This window comes from Sceloporus occidentalis, unplaced genomic scaffold (assembly GCF_023333645.1).
Source record: "Sceloporus occidentalis isolate IW3139 unplaced genomic scaffold, rSceOcc1.0.p SCAF_41, whole genome shotgun sequence".
NCBI classification, from domain to species: Eukaryota; Metazoa; Chordata; class Lepidosauria; order Squamata; family Phrynosomatidae; genus Sceloporus; species Sceloporus occidentalis.
Window position 1 is genome coordinate 6,739,054 of NW_028317021.1, and position 17,904 is coordinate 6,756,957.

General features: G+C 44.7%; 1 protein-coding gene across 4 annotated transcripts in view; it reads right to left on the minus strand.

The window, feature by feature from the left end:
* Window positions 1-17,330, minus strand: part of NAA25 (N-alpha-acetyltransferase 25, NatB auxiliary subunit) — a 29,385-nt gene extending 12,055 nt beyond the window's left edge. For 3 of the 4 annotated variants that reach the window (XM_089489816.1, XM_089489815.1, XM_089489818.1), the window contains exons 1-10: window positions 17,236-17,330; window positions 12,187-12,272; window positions 9,206-9,344; window positions 8,416-8,534; window positions 5,626-5,700; window positions 4,590-4,697; window positions 4,222-4,300; window positions 3,548-3,659; window positions 2,748-2,837; window positions 1,327-1,496 (exon numbers count right to left, since the gene is read on the minus strand). In XM_089489816.1, coding sequence (XP_089345942.1) covers window positions 1,327-1,496; window positions 2,748-2,837; window positions 3,548-3,659; window positions 4,222-4,300; window positions 4,590-4,697; window positions 5,626-5,700; window positions 8,416-8,534; window positions 9,206-9,344; window positions 12,187-12,272; window positions 17,236-17,293 — 1,036 coding nt within the window. In that variant the 5' untranslated portion in view covers window positions 17,294-17,330. Of the gene's footprint in view, window positions 1-1,326; window positions 1,497-2,747; window positions 2,838-3,547; window positions 3,660-4,221; window positions 4,301-4,589; window positions 4,698-5,625; window positions 5,701-8,415; window positions 8,535-9,205; window positions 9,345-12,186; window positions 12,273-16,005; window positions 16,217-17,235 lie in introns of those variants that run through there. The other variant, XM_089489817.1, reaches the window with a different exon arrangement.
* Window positions 17,331-17,904: the final 574 nt, after the last annotated feature.

Below are 17,904 nucleotides of genomic sequence, written 5' to 3' on the forward strand. Positions count from 1 at the left end.
CCAACAAATATAACCATAAAAATCGATCATGCTGTCTGAGGATGTTGCAAGTCCAACAAAATCTGAAGGGCAAGTTCCCACTCCTGTAGTAAGTGTAAAAGGCTAGGAAGCATACACACTATAACCTTTTACATGCAGAAACTACTTGAGAATGACTTTCCAACTCATTTTTATTCCAGTCAATACCCAAAGAGAATGCATAAGTTTTACCTTTTCCCAATTATGACTGGCTTATTTACAGAACTGTTTCAGTTTACTACATTTGACATTTTCAACACAACAAAAGGTTTGGTGATGATGAATACTAGACAGTACACATTTCTGGGGCAACTGTTGGCAAAGGCTCACTATCAAGAGCCCCAAAGCTACTTTTAACAGGTTAGATTGTTTGCTTGGCTGCAACCACAAGCTTAATATCCTGTGATATGACAAACTATCTCAAATTTGAAAAGATGACTTTGAACAGAGAGGTCTAATGAGTAAGACCTATGGCTGTAGCGTCTCTTTAACTGGACTCTAGAAGACAACACAGGACAGGATCCCAGACTTATTAGCACAATAGAGCACTGTATCAATATAGCATAATTGTCAAGACAGAGAAAACGTAGGCAGTCAGGAAGAAGGCAGGTAAGGCAAGTTGAGTCAGCAGACTAGTGAGTGGCTCCCAACCTTTTACTAGGACTTACAATGGACTTTTCTTTCTGCCACCCAAACATCAGCTTTCAGAGGAAATAAAATCCCTCTGTTCTCTTTGCTTCATGCCCTCCCAGAAACAGTTCGTTTTCTTGAACAAAAAAAGTACATTTAACAACATCTTAGTTCAAGAAAAAGCAAACACTATTATCTGGCAAACGCACATGCATACATGTACAGTTCTGTGGTTTTGCTTGTCATCTTTGACACCGCTCGACAAAAAATTTGTTATGTTTTATGTTTGCAGTGAGTAGGCCAACTACATACAAACTAGAAGACAGAAATGCTTTTTCAAATGATTATTGAGGATTGCTCTACTTCACTTGCAATAAGAGGAGAACTGCTTCAGGTCAATGTGGTACCATGAAATTAAAAGCTAGTCTTAGTGTTCCCTGCAATGCACCAATTCAGGTGGCTCTGCAATGCTAGCCGAGACATCCAAATAGTTACCATCCACAAGATGGTAAATCCAGGCCAAGGATTAAAATAAAAGATAAACAACCCTCTTCCCATTGCACGGCTGCATTTCTGCAATTCTTATACACAGTTTACATCAGCTCCTGCAATCCCAGGATGGAGTGCTGGCATACTCTCCCTTGAGGCTCACTTTAGTGTCTTCTTAGCAGCCCTTACCCAACTTGTGTTCTTCACTGCAGCCTCTGTGCCGCAAACGCCTGATCAGCTCTAGCTGGGCAAGGTAAGGTCCCCGGAGTGGGCGGATGCTGTTGGATTCTTGTATTATCCTCTGCTCTATGAAAGCCACGGCCTGCTCTGTGCTGTGATGCACTTCGCCTTCCAGAGAACTGTGTGCAAGAAAGAGCAACTGAGTTCCAGCATGTCCTGGAATTCTGCCCCTCTCAAGAGCCAACACAATGCCTTGCTAATGCTATTCTATACCCTTCATTCTCAACCTCTGATCATCTGGATACTTTGCATTTCATGTCCTGGAATCCACTGCTGTAACTCATTATGGCTCAAAGCCAAGGGGTTGCAAATACTAACAGAAGAACCAAATCACTCACCCAAAGCCTTGGGAAATACATAGGACCATAATTTAAAATGGGAGAACTGGTTGTCCAGGGTTCAGTTCAGACTCTGGCACCTTCCTGTTTCCCAAAATAGCCCTAATGCCAAGTCCTTCCCTTCTCACTCTGTGCCTTAGTAGCCTTCTCCTGCACAAGCCAAGGACTCTTAACCATCCCCACACCAGCACCTCCAGAATCCTTTGCCAATGTGTCAGCCACCATGGGAGGAAGTGTCCATGCCCAAGCCTCAGACTTTGTAGAAGTCTATGGATGAAGTCAATTGAGGTGCAATATTGGCTCAAAACTGTAGTTTGGCGTTGGTTAAAAATCAGTGGCAAATTAGAAGAAATTACAAGATGCCTCTTCCTGCCACACTGCAACAAGATATGCATTCTAAAGCCTACTTTAGATGTTACAACCACCCAAGTAATAGCAGAGAAGGACAAAAATATCTGAATGTAAGAGTAGTGCTTCCTACAGTTAATACAGCCCTTCATATTGGGAACTGACATGGTCCTCTCTGCACGTCATTTCAAGGAGGTAATAGGAGTCAGAGGAGGGCATCAAACTCTGCTGCATTTAGGGGGAAAAGTGCTGTTGAGCGTGCTGTCAAACTGACTTTCTCATATCTCTCTACTTTCTTCACAGGTTCTCTTGACTTGTGCCTCCAGGCATGACCAGAAGTGGTCTTGTTCCACATCAAGACAAGAGCTTTTGTACTACAAGTCCCAGAATTCTCCAGTCAGCATCATCTCTGGGAATTATAGTTCAGTAAGTAACTTTTCCAAACCCAGAAACATTACACCCTCCAGGGTGTGGACTGTGGTCTTCCCCCACCCTACCGAGAGAAAGAAAAGAGTGAACCTAGGAACTACCATATGCAAGGCAGTGGCTTTGTCACTGACCTACAGCCCCTCCACCTCCTGTGCAAAAAAGCCCCTTTTGAAAACCCCCTCCAGCCCTACCATACCAAGCTCTCAAGTAGATATAGAAATTCTCAGGGCCCTCAAATAAAAGCAAGAGACTCACTGCTCTTCTTCAGCTGGAGGACTCCAGGCTGTGTCCATCAGTTGAAAGAGGGAATCAAAGTAAATCATATAGAACTGCCAATCATCTGGGCTAAAATAGAAGAGAAGCAAGTAGAAGAACTAAGCACATATTAAAAAATTGTCTCTCAATTAAAAGCATAACCACTAAAATTGACCAAATACAGTGGGCCCTTGGTATTTGCTGGGTTTGGTTCTAGGATCCCCTGTGGATACAAAATCTGTCAATGCTCAAGACCCGTTATATTCAGTGCAGTAGTAAAATAGTGTCCCTTACATTAAATGGCAAGATCAAGGATAGCTTTTTGGACTTTTTTTTAAAAAATTCAAAGCCATGGATGGAGAACCTAGGGGTAAGGATGGTGGACTGTATAGACAACACAGCATATTATGAAAAGTGCTTTCCCCCTGAACAATCAATCCTCATAGGCTTGCTGAAACAAAAAGGATACTAACAGAAGGATAGCAATGAGTAGGCCATTCTAACCCCCAGAATTCCTAGAAAGGGAGTTCCAGAGCTGGGGGCAGCCACCAAGAAGGTCTTCTCCTGTGCTCCCAACTATACCTGAAAGGTGGTGGGACAGAGAGAAGAACCTCTCCACAAGACCTCAAAACACAGGCAGACTCATATGAGAGAATGTGGTCCTTCAGATAATCTGGATCTGAGACCTATACTCAAGTTCATGCTTCTGAGGCAAATAAAAACAACTTTAAATCCCTTAAATGTGCATCAAAGTACTTAAAGATAATTACTCCTAACAAAAATTAGTGTTAATAACTCACTTTTTAAGCAGAAGTTTTCTTGAGAGAGCATTGCATTCTGGCCACTTGCCCAGTTTTTTGTACATCTCCATGCACTTGTTCTCTCTGCTCTGGAGCTCACTGGTCAGCTTCTCTAAATTGAACAGAGACAGACATTCCAACAGTAATTTATCTTTAAAATATTGTGAATATGTTCCCTCTTACATCAGTTAACAACTGAGGTTCTAACATGAGCTTAAGGTTGTAAATCCTGTAGGCGTGTAAGCTTCACTCAGTTTCGTGAGACTTACTTCGGAGAGGACATAAGAGCATCATGCTGCAACTCAGTCAATGTGTATTTATTTAATGGACAGTCATGGATTAAGTTTAAGAGATTATAATTGGAGATACCTATACCTTTTGGTATTACATTAATGTATTTTAAACCAATTTGCATTTAATAGATACCTCACATAAATGCATTTGCTTCAATATATATATATTTAAATTGGTCTTAACCATGTTTCACAAAGGCTCATCATCTTATTCCAACAGGGCCAACTAGATGCCACATGATGGAGACAGCCACTTTGTTGGGTTTCTGCCCCAAACAACTGATATTCAGCTATACTGTGTCTGAACCAAGAGGTTCTCTTTTTAGTTATCAGTCATGTAAGGGCTTTGCAGTTACCTAGTTTGACAAAAAGACAGGTTACCTCCTAATTTTCCTCTCACAACATCCAGAGCTTCTTGGTATTTTTCCAAGCGTTCTAGAATCATGTAGTAAAGTTCAACCTGCAGAAGTTTAGGAGAAAACCAGAAGTAAGAGTTAGAGAGGTGTACAGTGAATAAGAGCAGGTTGTACAATTGTCTTCAGGGACAGAACATTCAAGGGAGAGTGAGTGAGAAAGTCTTTGCTACCCTGCCAGCTTTGGGGAAATTTACCATTCTATTTCTTGCTGAACTATAAATATTAGTTAGCCTGTATGTAATGCTAACTTCTGGCACACCTGCTGTAGTAACTACATTTGAATTTGTTTTTAAAAATCAAAACTGAATTTAATTACATCATTTTAAAACTTACTTCTGCTTCAGCTTCAATTTTATCTTCTTTCACCATTTTTTCTACCATCCTCTCAGCTAGGGGTAAAAACATGGTTTTTGATAGTTTTTCATCCTGTGCAGATATTGACTAGAAGAGAAGAAGATACAAAACTGTCTTGTACAGAAGTCACCACTGGCTTACTGAGCATGTAACTGTCTTTTCTGAACAGGAGAAATTTTTTCCCAGTTCTCCTATCCCCGATTCTTTAACTGGGAATTACAGAAACTGAATCCACAACTCTTCATGAACAAAGCATGAACGCTACCCATTCAGTGACATGCCCAGTCAAACATTAAGAAGCTGTGAGCGTTTTGGCAAACAAGTGACTGAGTCTCTCCCCTCCCTCATTCCTGAGAAATACTCAGTAAGGAATCAGTGCTGGTTTTGTCTGCAGACAGTATGACAATGCAAACAGAACAAATTGTATTTCAGTTAAAACAAAGAAATAATGTGTGCACGTCCAGCCAGCCAGTTTTCCTGTTTGCTGAAGTGCACGATAACAGCCCTGCTCACTATAGCAGAATACAAAACTATCTTGCCAATGGCCTTTCAAACAATCTAAAGTTCTTGCCAAAACTTCAGTCAGCTAATCTCAGGTAACAACCCCAAAACATAGACATTCAACACTGCAATTCTAGGTTGAAGCAAAGGAAAGAGGTCAACCGTCAGGTCTTATCTTAAGTCTGCATGTATCCCAGGATAAGGGATTGTATTAAAGCGCTAATTCTCTTTGGAGTGGGTGTAGGGGTACTTAGTCTAAAGACGGACTCAAAAGCGTGTTGGTGAGACCTCCAGAATTCCCTGGACAGAGACACACACACAGGTTTTGTCACAGCATGCCTACCCAAGATCTCGGGATTGCTACTGTGTAAACAAGACCAACATTTTGCACTGGCAGCATGCAGTCTGCCTATCTGAAAAACTCACCAAGCATTTCCATCTCTCCCAAAAAAGAAGGATGGGAGGAGATAGCATTTCAAAGGAGACCCCATTTCCTTCAAGACGCTGTACTCACCTGCATAATCAAGCTCATCACCGACCAAAAGTAGTAAGGGTTTTTGGGAACGATCTTATAAAGTGCCATTCCAGCCTACGGGGAAAAAGGAGGTGTAAACACTCTAAAATGCCTCAGCTTCATTTTATTGATTCATAGTCTAAATGCAACGTGTAAGCAATTACGGACATTATGACAAGTGAGCAGCCCGTAGAAAAATCCCCCAATTTATGACTGAAGAAATAGACAGAGCTGTAGGAAAGTGTGCACACACAAGTTTCATGCCTTTTTCTAACTTTGGTAGCAGGCACACAACGCAGATAAGGGGAAAGCCTCGGTGTCCTCCATGAGAGGCAAGCACCTTCTGCCTGGCACCATTTGCTGCTTGCACTGGCTGTGTTTACTTGGAAAGAGGAAGTACCTGTCAACACTGTACTGGAACTCCCTTGTAGGGTTTTTATCCTCTTTGCTTAGAGAGAAGGAAATCTGCTCAGAAAGCTGCTTAATAAAACCCCTAGCAAGGGAGACATTTTCAGACCATCACCCAAGCATCCTATCAATGGTACTACATTCCTTTACAGCTTCAAACACTATAAACTTCAGAAGGCAGGAAGAAAGTAAGTTGGGATCCTCAGTAGAGGTGTGGGTGATCTGCAGTGGTTGCTCAGGGCTTTCTGAATCCCAGTGGTTTAACAAATGGAAGCCCCCTCCCAAATCAGGGTGTTCTAAGGAACACCGCTTGAGGGAAACAGTATTATATTTTTATGCAAGAGACCTATGATCTCAATTCTGGTCTAAACATTAATTCCTGAGATTAGCACACATGCATGCAGAAGCACCTTGGCTCTTAATTTTAAATCTGTGTGTTTTTCTATTCTGAAAGCTAACTTTTGTCTCTGGTTCTCACTGGGGAATCTTAGGGGTTTTATTAAAAAAAGAAAAGAAAAACGATCCTATAAGGCTGATACATGTGAAGTCCAAACCTCCTTCTCCCTCTTTAAAAAGCAACTCAGCCCCATTTAGATGAGGGAAGTCATTTTGGTGCTGCTGCTGAGCAGTAGATCCTAAACCAGGGGTAGGCAACCTGCGGCCCGGCGAGGCCTTGGGACCGGCCCCAGCCCGGTCCTGCTGCCAATTGCCGCCGGGGCCTTTGGTGTCTCGCACGAGGGGCATGGTGGGGCAATTGTCTATAGAAGCCTCAGAAATATGCATTTATCTTAGCATTTTTTTAAAAATCTGCAAATTTTTTTGCATGTCCTCCATTTTTTATTTTAAAAGTGCCCTCCATTTGAAAATGTTGTCCTACATTTGTCCCGGTTTATTTATTTATTTAATTTTAAAAAATTATTTAATTATTTATTTTTTGCTTCAGCCCCCCAGTTGTCTGAGGGACAGCAACCCGGCCCCCAGCTCAAAAGGGTTGCCTACCCCTGTCCTAAACTATCCTCTACTCCCATCTTGGACTAATCACTTTGACTTTTCTAACTGAGGTGTATGTATTGGTGCAGAGGTGACCCATTCATTTTAATGGACTGTTATTGTTAACTCTAGGAGAAACTAATTTCACCACTTGCTGGAAGCAGCTGAGAGAAGAATCATCTCGGTCTGACTAACCAAGGATCCATTTCTTTGCCTTTAAGTTTTGGAAACCCACCAAGTGATCTCGGACGAGTCACATTATCTCAACCTCAGAGGAAGGCAAAAAGACACCCTCTTCTGAAGAAATCTTGCCCATAAAATCCTGTTAGAGTTGTCAAAAGTCAGAAACAACTTGAAGACACACAACAACAACCACCACTATGTGCAACATGAGAGCCATCTGCTCATATCTATCAACCACAACAGCAAATTTGAATCAGAACAGTGCTTACACAAAATTTATTTTCACAAATCAGCACTTGCTCAATTGTTTGAAGAACTCTTGGGATTTTATCAGGGTTCCTTAAACAAAAGACCTATAATGCCAGACTAGCCCCCCCCCCCCCGCCCTGATGAAAAAAGATTCCCAACATTATTGATCACTCACCGTAATAAAAACGCTAATAACTGGAGTAATGACACCAAACACATTCTTCCATACTAGTCACGTTCATCACATGCAGCTAGAGATCATTATTACAGTTGTTTCTCTCACTACTCTGTGACACACAGAGGCCAACAATAAACCTCTGTAGACTTACATTTAAGACATCTCCAGAGCATGTTGCTACAAAATAATTATATCTTTAAACTGTGTGTGCACACACATGCACCTGCCCTAGATGTTTTTATGTACAGTACAAAAAAAAATTATGCAGGGTGATTAAAAAAGAACACCGCAAAAGCAAAGCTGTTCTTACTTGGGTTTGCATCATTCTTTTTGAATCACCCCGTACTTTTAAAGTAGTGTTGCACACAGGGCCATGGTGTTGCCTGCTAGCATTGATCCTTCACTTAATAACTAACAAACAATGACATTGCACCCTTAAGATTTCAATTCCAAGCTAAATGCAAAGACAGTAAAGACATCCCAGTGCACAAGGATCTTACGCCAAAAACCAGGTCAGTTTTTAAAAAGGATGCCTATTAAATATTACACAGCCTTTCTGTGGGGGGGGGGGAGTCACTCAAAAGCAGCTCAGAAACAGGTGCTTTCTATGTGATGAGGGGGAAAAAACAACTTTCTTTACAAGACTTCAACAACAACTGATCATTGGTTATTTTTGATCAAAGAATCCCAGAGATCCTTACACCAAGTGGCCTCCTGGGGGCAGATGTCTACATTCACTCCCAGACTGAACACAGCCAAGGCTCTGGAATAAGCAAAAGTACCTGTTGCATCTTCTTGTATTCTCCAACTCTGGCATAAGCCATGAAGAGATGGGAATGATACTCTTCACTGTTCGGAACTTTCTTCACAGCTGCTTCATAGAGTTTTGTGACCAGCTCGGCTAAATCAGACATTTAAGAAAAAGGCACACATGTGTAAAGATCCATAGTCTTCCCACACCCACAAAGAATTTTACAGAGTACAGACCTGCAACATAATCCACAAAACAGTGATACCTTTACTGGACCAATTAAAAGCACAAAAGTAACCAAAAAGTGAACAGAAATATGACACTCTTAGACAACCACGGGGCCCCAGTGTTTTGTCAAGGACCAATATTAATATTTGCCCTGGCTCCCTTAAAAAAAAACTAATGCAGCACTCTGAGCAGCTGGATCCAGCCACATTTTCATCTCCTGTTCTATCCAGGAACAATGCTACATTACAGGCATTGTGAAAGTATTAAAAGGCCAGACCTTGCTATGTGGCACCACAGTCCACCACCAGGTAAGTCTGTGAGGGCCCATTTGAGGAGGAAGGAACCCTCATAATTAGAGCTTCTCCTAAATTGTACAACCCAAAATTAAGCATCCTCATCAAGAGATGTCTATAGTATAACATCATTTAATCTTTAATTTTTACATCTTCTCTATCCATTAGGTGAGTGATGGTTAAAATATTAGTGGGACCTCCTGTAAACCAATTTTCCCATTGCACCATCTTCAACAGACACCAACAGTTAAAGCTATGGACCAATTTGAAAAATGGAGGAAAAATAACTATAAAACTCACGTCGATGCATTTCTCGATATAAGATAGTCAGAGCTTGCAATGAATTGTCATCTGTAGGTTCAAGGGCTGCTACTTCTTGTGCCAGAGTGAATGCTTCATCTTGTTTCCCAGTTCTCTGCAGACCAATTGCTTTCAAAACCTGAACATGGATTAAAGCAGTGGCTTTTGAAAGTACAAAAAGAGGCACTGTAGAAAGCAATCCACTTGTAAAGTAAATGAGAGTAATGATGGTTTGACAGGTGGCATAGTGGTTTGAGTGTTGGCCTATGGCTCTGGGAGCCCAGGGTTCAAATCCCCAGCCACCCACAGAGTGACCTTGGGCAAGCTGCACTCTCTCAGCCTCAAAGAAAGGCAATGGCAAACCTCTTCTGAAGAAAGCTTGCCAAGAAAACTTCCATTATAAGTTCACCATAGGGTCACTGTAAGTCAAGAGACTACATGGGGGCACACAACAACAAAGACCATATGCCATAACTCAATAGCAAAGGACATGTTTCACACGCAGAATGTCACAAATTTAATTCTTGACACCTCCAGGTAGGGCATAAAAAGACTGTGCCTGAAACCCTGAGTAGCTGTTGTGAGTCAATGTAGAATACAGTGAGTTAGATGAAAGAATGGCCTGACTCTTTCTGGACCAACATATGGGTCTGTCTCCCTCTACCATGAAACACATGGACTACTCAGGTCAGTACACAGAAACATCTAAGCTCTGATTCAGGTGGACATGAAACACAATGTTGGGGGCATAACAAAAGAACTTCTGTTCCCTAATACAGATGATCTGGGTATGTAAGAGGCTACTCAGCACAGCGAAGTATAGTTATAACAAGACACAGAGAGAGAGAGAGAAAGAGAGAGAGATGGCCTTCCTCCACATTTGACTTTTGCAAATTTGATTATTCACATATTTTATTAATATATTCTTTCTAGGAATCTCTAGGTCCTCCAGCATGACTCTATGGTCAATGTCTGCCAAAAGTCACACTGGAGGACCTAGAGATTCCTAGAGAGAACACGCCTCGAGGCATTTGTAGGTCCTCCAGTGTAGGTCCTTTATGGTCAACTTCTAGCAGATCTCAATCACAGACATGCTTTGGAGGACCTAAAGATTCCTAGAGAGTTGTTCGCTCAGATGAATAAAAATCGTGGTTTTTTTTTATTTGCAGTTTTCCACTTTCACAGGAGTCCTGTGCCCTTAACTTGAGCAATTTTTTTCCCAACCAGGACATCTATACTCTGTTATAAGTAGACAGGAATACACCCAAATATTTCCCCCAGCAACTTAATATCAGCTTTGCTCCAGCTTAAAACTTACCCTCTTGTGTAAACTCATTATTAAACATGCAAGACACATTATTAAACATGCAAGACACAATGTTTTTTTCTTGGTTCTTAACCTGAAAAGCTCAGAACCGGCCAAATAGTGACAAAATTTGCTTATAATGAAATGAAAAACAAATATTGCAACTCTAGAACACAGCAGTTTTCAAACATGCTTATAAGTAACCATGCAGTACAACTCCCTGCAGGGGTGGGGAAGTTCACACAAAATGTTCCAAAGATAGGAAAGCAAAGAAACCTCCTCCTGCCCTAACTGTGAGATAAAACCATGACACAATTAGAAAGCATGATGCTGATCAGCTGGACTATTTGACAAACTTATCTAGCAGGCAACCCGTCTACATTCCAACCAATGTTTTGGAAACCAAAAGTAATATTCCGTTCCTCTCAGGTCTTAAGCCTATTCAAAGGGAGGCTGTTTACTGGCTGCTCCAAACCCAGTCTGTCCTCAACTATCTCAATCCCACCTCGCAAAATGGCTTTGTGCAACAAAGGCTTCTTAGCATGATTTCTTGGCCCTATGTATGTGTCCCTGCTGAATAAGGCAGAAGCCATATCACTCCCAAATGCATACCTGGTCTAAGTGCTGCTGGGTCTGTTTCCAGTACATGTATCTGACAGAAAGCAGAAACTGACCTGCAGGTAATCGCGGGTGCACTCCATTCCACCGCTCCCAAAAAGTTTAGAATGTAATTTTTCAGAATCGTTAACTGACTTTTTCCTTTGCAAGTAGCACAAACTGTTCTCTTTGTTACAATTCTGCTAAGTTAATGCTTTAACATTTTGGGCCACTGTTAGATAATACTTGACCAGCCCTAATGGTCTTATTATTATACTGCAACACATCCATGTAAAAAAGATACAAACTGATTCAAGTTTTGCCTCTCCAATATTTGGACTCTAGATTAAAGGGCCAAAGTTGCTCTGATTTGTTAGGAGTTTGGAAAACATAGAAAGTGGAGGTAATGAAGGGTCAAACCAGGAGCTAGGAACTTGTGGCCCTCCTAATGTTCTCCACCTCTGTGTTAAATGGGAAGAGAGAGTCATGCATGAGAGGGCTCTGAAGCACAAACCCACCTCTCTATCTTCCCAGAAAAGTTGATATAAAAAACCCTGATCCCCCTCCCTGCCCCCATTCTCCAAAACAGCAGTGAAAAAGACAAATGCTCAACGTCAATGCTACTCAAAGTGGTGGTCCACAGACCAGGGCCGGTTCACAGGCCACTGGCTACCAGTCTGCAGCAAATTTCCAGGAAAGCAAGAAAACAGTCATAGTCAGAGGGTGCAAGTATAGCATTGCTTCTTGTCACATTGGGAAAATACACTACCAGCAGTGTTGCCAATTTCTGGGGGATTCCCCGGAATCTGGGGGATATAATTGATTTCTTTCTGTGGATTTTAACTGAATAATAATAATAAATATTGGGGAATTCTGGGGATTTTGGTAAAACATTCCGGGGAATATCTTTGAGGCTTGTTGGCACACTGACTACCAGTCACCCTCATCAGACAGGCTGAGAAGCACCGCTGTAGCCCAATTCAAGCCAGAAAAGCAAGAGCACAGTCTGGCCCTTGCTTATTTAAGATTCAAGACACAGACAACTTAGCAAGTTAAAACAAACAAAGCCTAAGCTCACCTTAGCACAGTGTAGATCTTTGTGTTTTTTCAGCAGCTTGTCTGCCTGCTGGATTGCCATTTTATTATTGCCATTATCAAGATAATCTACAGAAAAAAGGAGGAAAAAAATCACACAGGTTACTGCTGTACTCTTTAGGTGGGTGTCTACTCCAGTCTTCTTATGGGTCTGTACTCTCATTTGCCTTAATTTAGGGCCATGTACACACACTTAGGCCTGTTACAGACAGCCAAAATAAAGCTGCTTCGAGTCACAGTGGAGGTATAGTGTTTCAATGATGCATGCGTCCTAAGAGTCCAGAAGCCACACCAAAGCCACGCTCCAGTCCTTAGGGCTGGAGCGTGGCTTTGGCACAACTTCTGGACTCTTAGGACGCATGCATCGTTGAAACACCATACCTCCACTGTGACTCGAAGCAGCTTTATTTTGGCTGTCTGAAACAGGCCATACACACACACACCCTTACATTTTAGGAATACCACTAAGTCCTTTGAAAAGCATTAGGAAGAGTGGGCTCTTACACTGAGCAATGGGACATGTCCTTTCCTCAGCTCCCTTGGGAAGTAGGCCACCATTACTGCTACTTGATAAATGGGGAATTAAAATGCCACAAGACACTGTCCACAGTGGAGAAGAACTCAAATCCTTGCACTTGATGGTTCCAGACAGAGGAAAAGTGCAAAAACAGACTTCAATCTAACCTCAACCCCTACTAACATTTCAAGGGAGACCCAAAGGAGTAAAACAGGATGGAAAATAATATTTGACAAGCAAACGATCTACAAAGGTTTGGCTGGCAATTCAATGGAAGCAGATGGGCAGTGCCAAATATCTGTTCCATCTAGCAAAAGGAGTGCAGCACAGTAGGGGAATTTTTCTCTAAAAACAGACACCTGGGTGAATGAGAGCTGGAGAAATTGATGGGTATTAAAGCGGGAAAACCTCATCTTGGAGGGTCCACAGGAGGATCACAACGGCCCCTGCACTCCTTCTGTCTCTTGTCAGAAAGAAATGGTATGGTATGAAGACATCTCAGTATTACCTTGAATTTCTGATTCTCATTCATAATGTCACACGCCCCTGAACAAATCATGAACAACTTTCAGAAAAAATTAAATTGGCCCCTTGCTAGCGTTTGCTTAAACTTGATGCATCCAGCAGCAATGTGCCTTTATGCTGTGGAGACCCCAAAGCATGAATGAGGAGGCTACAATGGAGAGTTAATAAGGAAACTTTATGGAGCAACTGGAGAAAAGGCCAGGATGTACGGAACACAAAACTGAAACAGAACAAAGACTATGCACCAAACCACACGTTTCCCTAAACCTAACATGCTGCCAAGTTCCTCAACTGTAGCAAAATTATTTCAGCTACTAGAAATACAAGTTGTCAAAAAGCAGATTAAGCATTATTCTAAGGGTGCAGGACACAGGGAAGAAGGTAATAGAACTTAATTGAAGTTATGTACATCACAGCACAAATTAAGATCAAAGGCAAACACCTCTATGAAGGTATCTTCCAAATGTCATCAAACACAAAGCTGAATGTTGCTGAAATCTGATTAGAACCTGCTCAAACATCACAACAGCTAGATGAAGACTTTAATGTAGTTTTCTCCAGTGAAAGCATGTGGCTTCTCTGTGATACTGACATGAACCATTCAAAACTGGAGAGTAGCTTTCCCCAAGTTAGTGGCCCCTAGCTGCCTGAGCACACTGGTTGGGGACTGCGGCGGGGTCAGGAGTCCGGCAGTAAAAAAGGGGATGGAAACTGGAAATAAAATACAGACTTCCACATTTGTGGCTTTGACTTTTGAGGGTTGGATTATTCACGTTTTGATCAATATGTTCTCTTTAGTAATCTCTAGGTCCTCCAGCATGAGTCTATGCTCAACTTTTCCCAGTCATGCTGGTGGACCTAGAGGATGGTAGACAGAGGACTTCTCTAGCCATTTGTAGCTCCTCCAGTGCAATTCTGTGGTCACTCTCCAGCAGACATCGACCACAGAGTTGTGCTGGAGGACCTAGAAGTGCTCTCTCAAGTTAAAACAATAGTGGTTGTTTATTTGCGGCTTTTCACTTCCACAGGGCTCTTGGCCCCCTGATCCCAGTCAATGTGGAGGGCCTACTGTAAAGCCAAGAAAGAAGCACAGTTTTCCAATGTGATTGAAAAATATCAGACGAAAGAAAGGTAGATTTTCAAAAGCAGACTGGACATTTTTTTTAAATTAAATAGGGACAATTTGACCATTTCTCTCCTGACTTTGTTTAGCAGTTGCAATCCAACATTGCAAGAGTGTACAAGGTTGTCATGTGAAAACATGTCTGCATCAGGCTTTCTTACATGATGTTTAACTACAAATTGACAATTGTATGCTTGTCAAAACATGACAAATTTTGCCCTGGGAAAGCAGCCTTTGCTTGAGGGTATCCCTGACCCTACACATCTCAAAAGCCATGCTTCAACTTCCAGAAGTTCACAGACAAACTTTGCAAACAAGACATAATAAATGAGCCTCACTGAACTCAGTGAGACTTACACAGGACTTTGGATTTATTTTCTGAAGATCCAACAGCTACTCTGGGAATTTGGGCTGCTAAAGAAAGAGCTCTTTTTAAGTGGAATAGCCCCAAACATTTCTCATTCTCAAATTTAAATTTCCCTTCACAACCCCAAATGTTTGTCCTTCTAACACAAAGACCATGTCCAATATACAGATACATATATAGAGGACACACATATGGGCTGTTAGGAGAGATGGAAGACAATCCAAAGATTTCAGACCACATCTGTCAACCAGACTGTATAAATGGATATTCTAGGAATTTCTTTTGGGGGGGGGGGAAATGAGAGAAAGGGGCAGCTCTTCAGGTTTAACACTAAGCAGAATTAGGTTCTGAAGTAGTTCATGGCACAAGACCTGGGGCCAGACAGAACCTGGTAACCATACAACACACACACTCCCTTCTGTTGACAGAATTTGAAGCACCAAAATCGCCTGGACATTTGAGGCTGCAGAACTTCTCAAATCACCAGTCTGAACATCAGAGGATGACCAGTTCTGTCCCAGAACAGTCCTTCCTAACTCTCCCAATTAGTATTCATTTAAGCAAGTTAGAAATACCTCAGCTTCCAGAGAGTCAGACCAGTGTAGTGTTTTGAGCATTGGACTCTGGAGACCAGGGTTCAGATCCTTGCTCAGCCATGGAAACCCACTGGGTGACTTTGGGCAAGTCCCACTCTCTCAGCCTCAGAGGAAGGCAAAGGCAAAGCCCCTCGGATCAAATCTTGACAAGAAAATTGCAACGACAGACCTGCCTTAGGGTCGCCGTAAGCTGGAAACTACTTGGAGGCACACAACGCTAACCACCAGCACTTGCAAAAGCATACAAAGCATCCTAAGTTCTTAACCAATACACCTCTCCACAAAGCAGTCTCCTGAAGTAGGGGAATGGTGCCTCCCAAGCTAGTCTAATGACAAATGAGGATGGTTGCTACCCCAAAGACAAAAACAGGTTCTCAAAGTGCCTTTGCCCCTTCTGACTGGAGGAGGCAGAGATGTGAAAAGAGGCAGCCGAAAAGGCTTGCAAAACCAAAGCTGAAATAGGAAGGGATTGAAAAGTCGTGTGGCATGAGCCTGCCCTGAAGAAACGAAGGAAGGAAAGACTCCAACATTGGCACTGAATGGGATGTGGAGAGAACCGCTGAAGGATGTTGCGGAGCTCAAGCGATTGGTCGTGGAGCCTTGTTAAGGCTCTAGCTGAAGCCATTCACCATTTGGAAAGGGTCAGCCCTGGGGCTTCAGAGAGGCAGGCCCACCTTGGCTTTCCCATCTTGCTCCGTGTTTGCTGCTTCAGTCCCACTCCCGTGGGGCCAAGGAACGCCAAAGAGCCCAAGCCTCACAAACGCAGGCACCTTCCAGGGAGCCAGCCTTGGCTTCGGTCTCCCCTGGGGCCTCTTCCATTGCCTCAGGGCCAGCCAACCTCTCCTCCCGAGCCCACGCTTTGGAAACAGGACACAAAGCCCTGTGGAACAGGCCTCTCAGACCCAGGGAACTTGTCTTTAACAATTCAGGTCGTTGTGTGGGTTATCAGGGAGGCCTTTGGGTGCCAAGAAAAGTGGCCCTTGGGGGGGAAGCCCGGTTCCTCCTCTCCTCCTCTGGGATCTTGACCCCAGGAGGCCCAAGCCCTGGGGCCCAGCCTGGCCTGGCTTGGGCACTTCGGGACCCCCAGCTCCACATGCTCCCTTCCAGCCCTGGGAGAGGCTGGGGGCTCTGCAGGCCCACTCAGCCAGGAAGGCCCCCAATGCAGGAGGAGGCCAGCCTGAAAGGGGCCCTGACGGGCTGCCCTGGGCCTCAGCCTTTCCTCGGAGGGCTTGCACCTTCCGCCCCAGGCCCCCGACAGCCCCATCTTCTGGCCCGGAGGGAAAGGGAGGCCAGGGCGGCGCTTGGGCGGCCCCGGGGCCCGAGGGAGGCAAGCTGGAGAACGGGCCCCTCTGCACAAGGCAGCCTTCCCTAGAAAAGGCTTCGCCCCCAGAATCCCCCCCCGAGAGATGGCTAGAGCCAGGGCCTCCGGAGCGCCCTCGCCCGACTCTCCCCGGGGCTGAGTCCCGCCTCCGGGGCCCCGCTGCCTGCCCCCCAAGAGCCCAAGGCCGGCTCTCTTCGGCTAGAGCTTGTCCTAGACTCTCTTCGGACCTTGGCCAGCCGGAGCGGAGGAAGCCAGGGAAGCGGGGCCTCCTTTCTCCCTGCCTCCCTCCCTCCTTCGCAGAGGGGCCTCCGAGGCAAAGGCTGCCCGCTGCGGAGCCCAACCCACACGGCCCTCGAGGGCTCCGCTTGGCCCCTCCGCGCCCCACAAACAGCCCGCCGCCGCCCGCCTTCCCTCCCTCGCTCGCTCGCGGGCGCCTCAACCCACAACTCAGCCTCTCTCTCTCGGGGGAGCCGCCTGCGAGGGCGGAAGAAGGCGGCAGCGGGCAGGGCCCCTGAGGGCCGGGGGCGCCCTCTGAGGGGAGCCTGGGTCGGCGGCGGAGGGGAGGGGAGGGCCGCGCGGGTACCGTAAATGGGCCGGAGGCGCCGGTCGTTGGGGTCCTGCACATGGCCCCGCGCCGCCATGATGAGAGCGCAGAACCGCAGCGCGCAGCCGGCCCCAGCGCTGGGCGGGAGGGCGGGAAGGGGCGGGCCAAGCCGGGGCGGGGCTTCAGCCGGCACCGCCTCCTCCTCCTCCTCCGCCGTGGCTCCTCCCAAAACCAGGCGGGGCCCTGGAGGCGCTGGGGCCTAGCTCCCGGAGGCGGAGAGGGCCAGGCTGGCTCTTCGCCCCGAAACAGGGACACAAGGCCCTCATAGCTGTATATATACATACATCCCCTTGTCCCTCTATATTCGCTAGGGTTAGAGAGACAAGACCCCCACCGTCAATATGGAGAAGCCGCCAATAACAAAAACGCCATGTTTTGACCTGAGAGGACCCCTCTCTAGGAATCTCTAGGTCCTCCGGCGCAACTCCATGATCAGCTTCCGACAGACACTGACCATAGAGTTGCGCTGGAGGAGCTACAAAGGTCTAGCAGAGTGTCCTCTCTAGGAATCTAGGTCTCAGCGCAACTTTAGGTTAAAGTTGACCATAGAGTTGCATTGGAGGATCTAGAGAGAACACTTCTCTGGGCATTTGTAGCTCCTCCAGCTCAGTTCTATTAAATCCGTGAATAATCAGTGCTGCAAATATG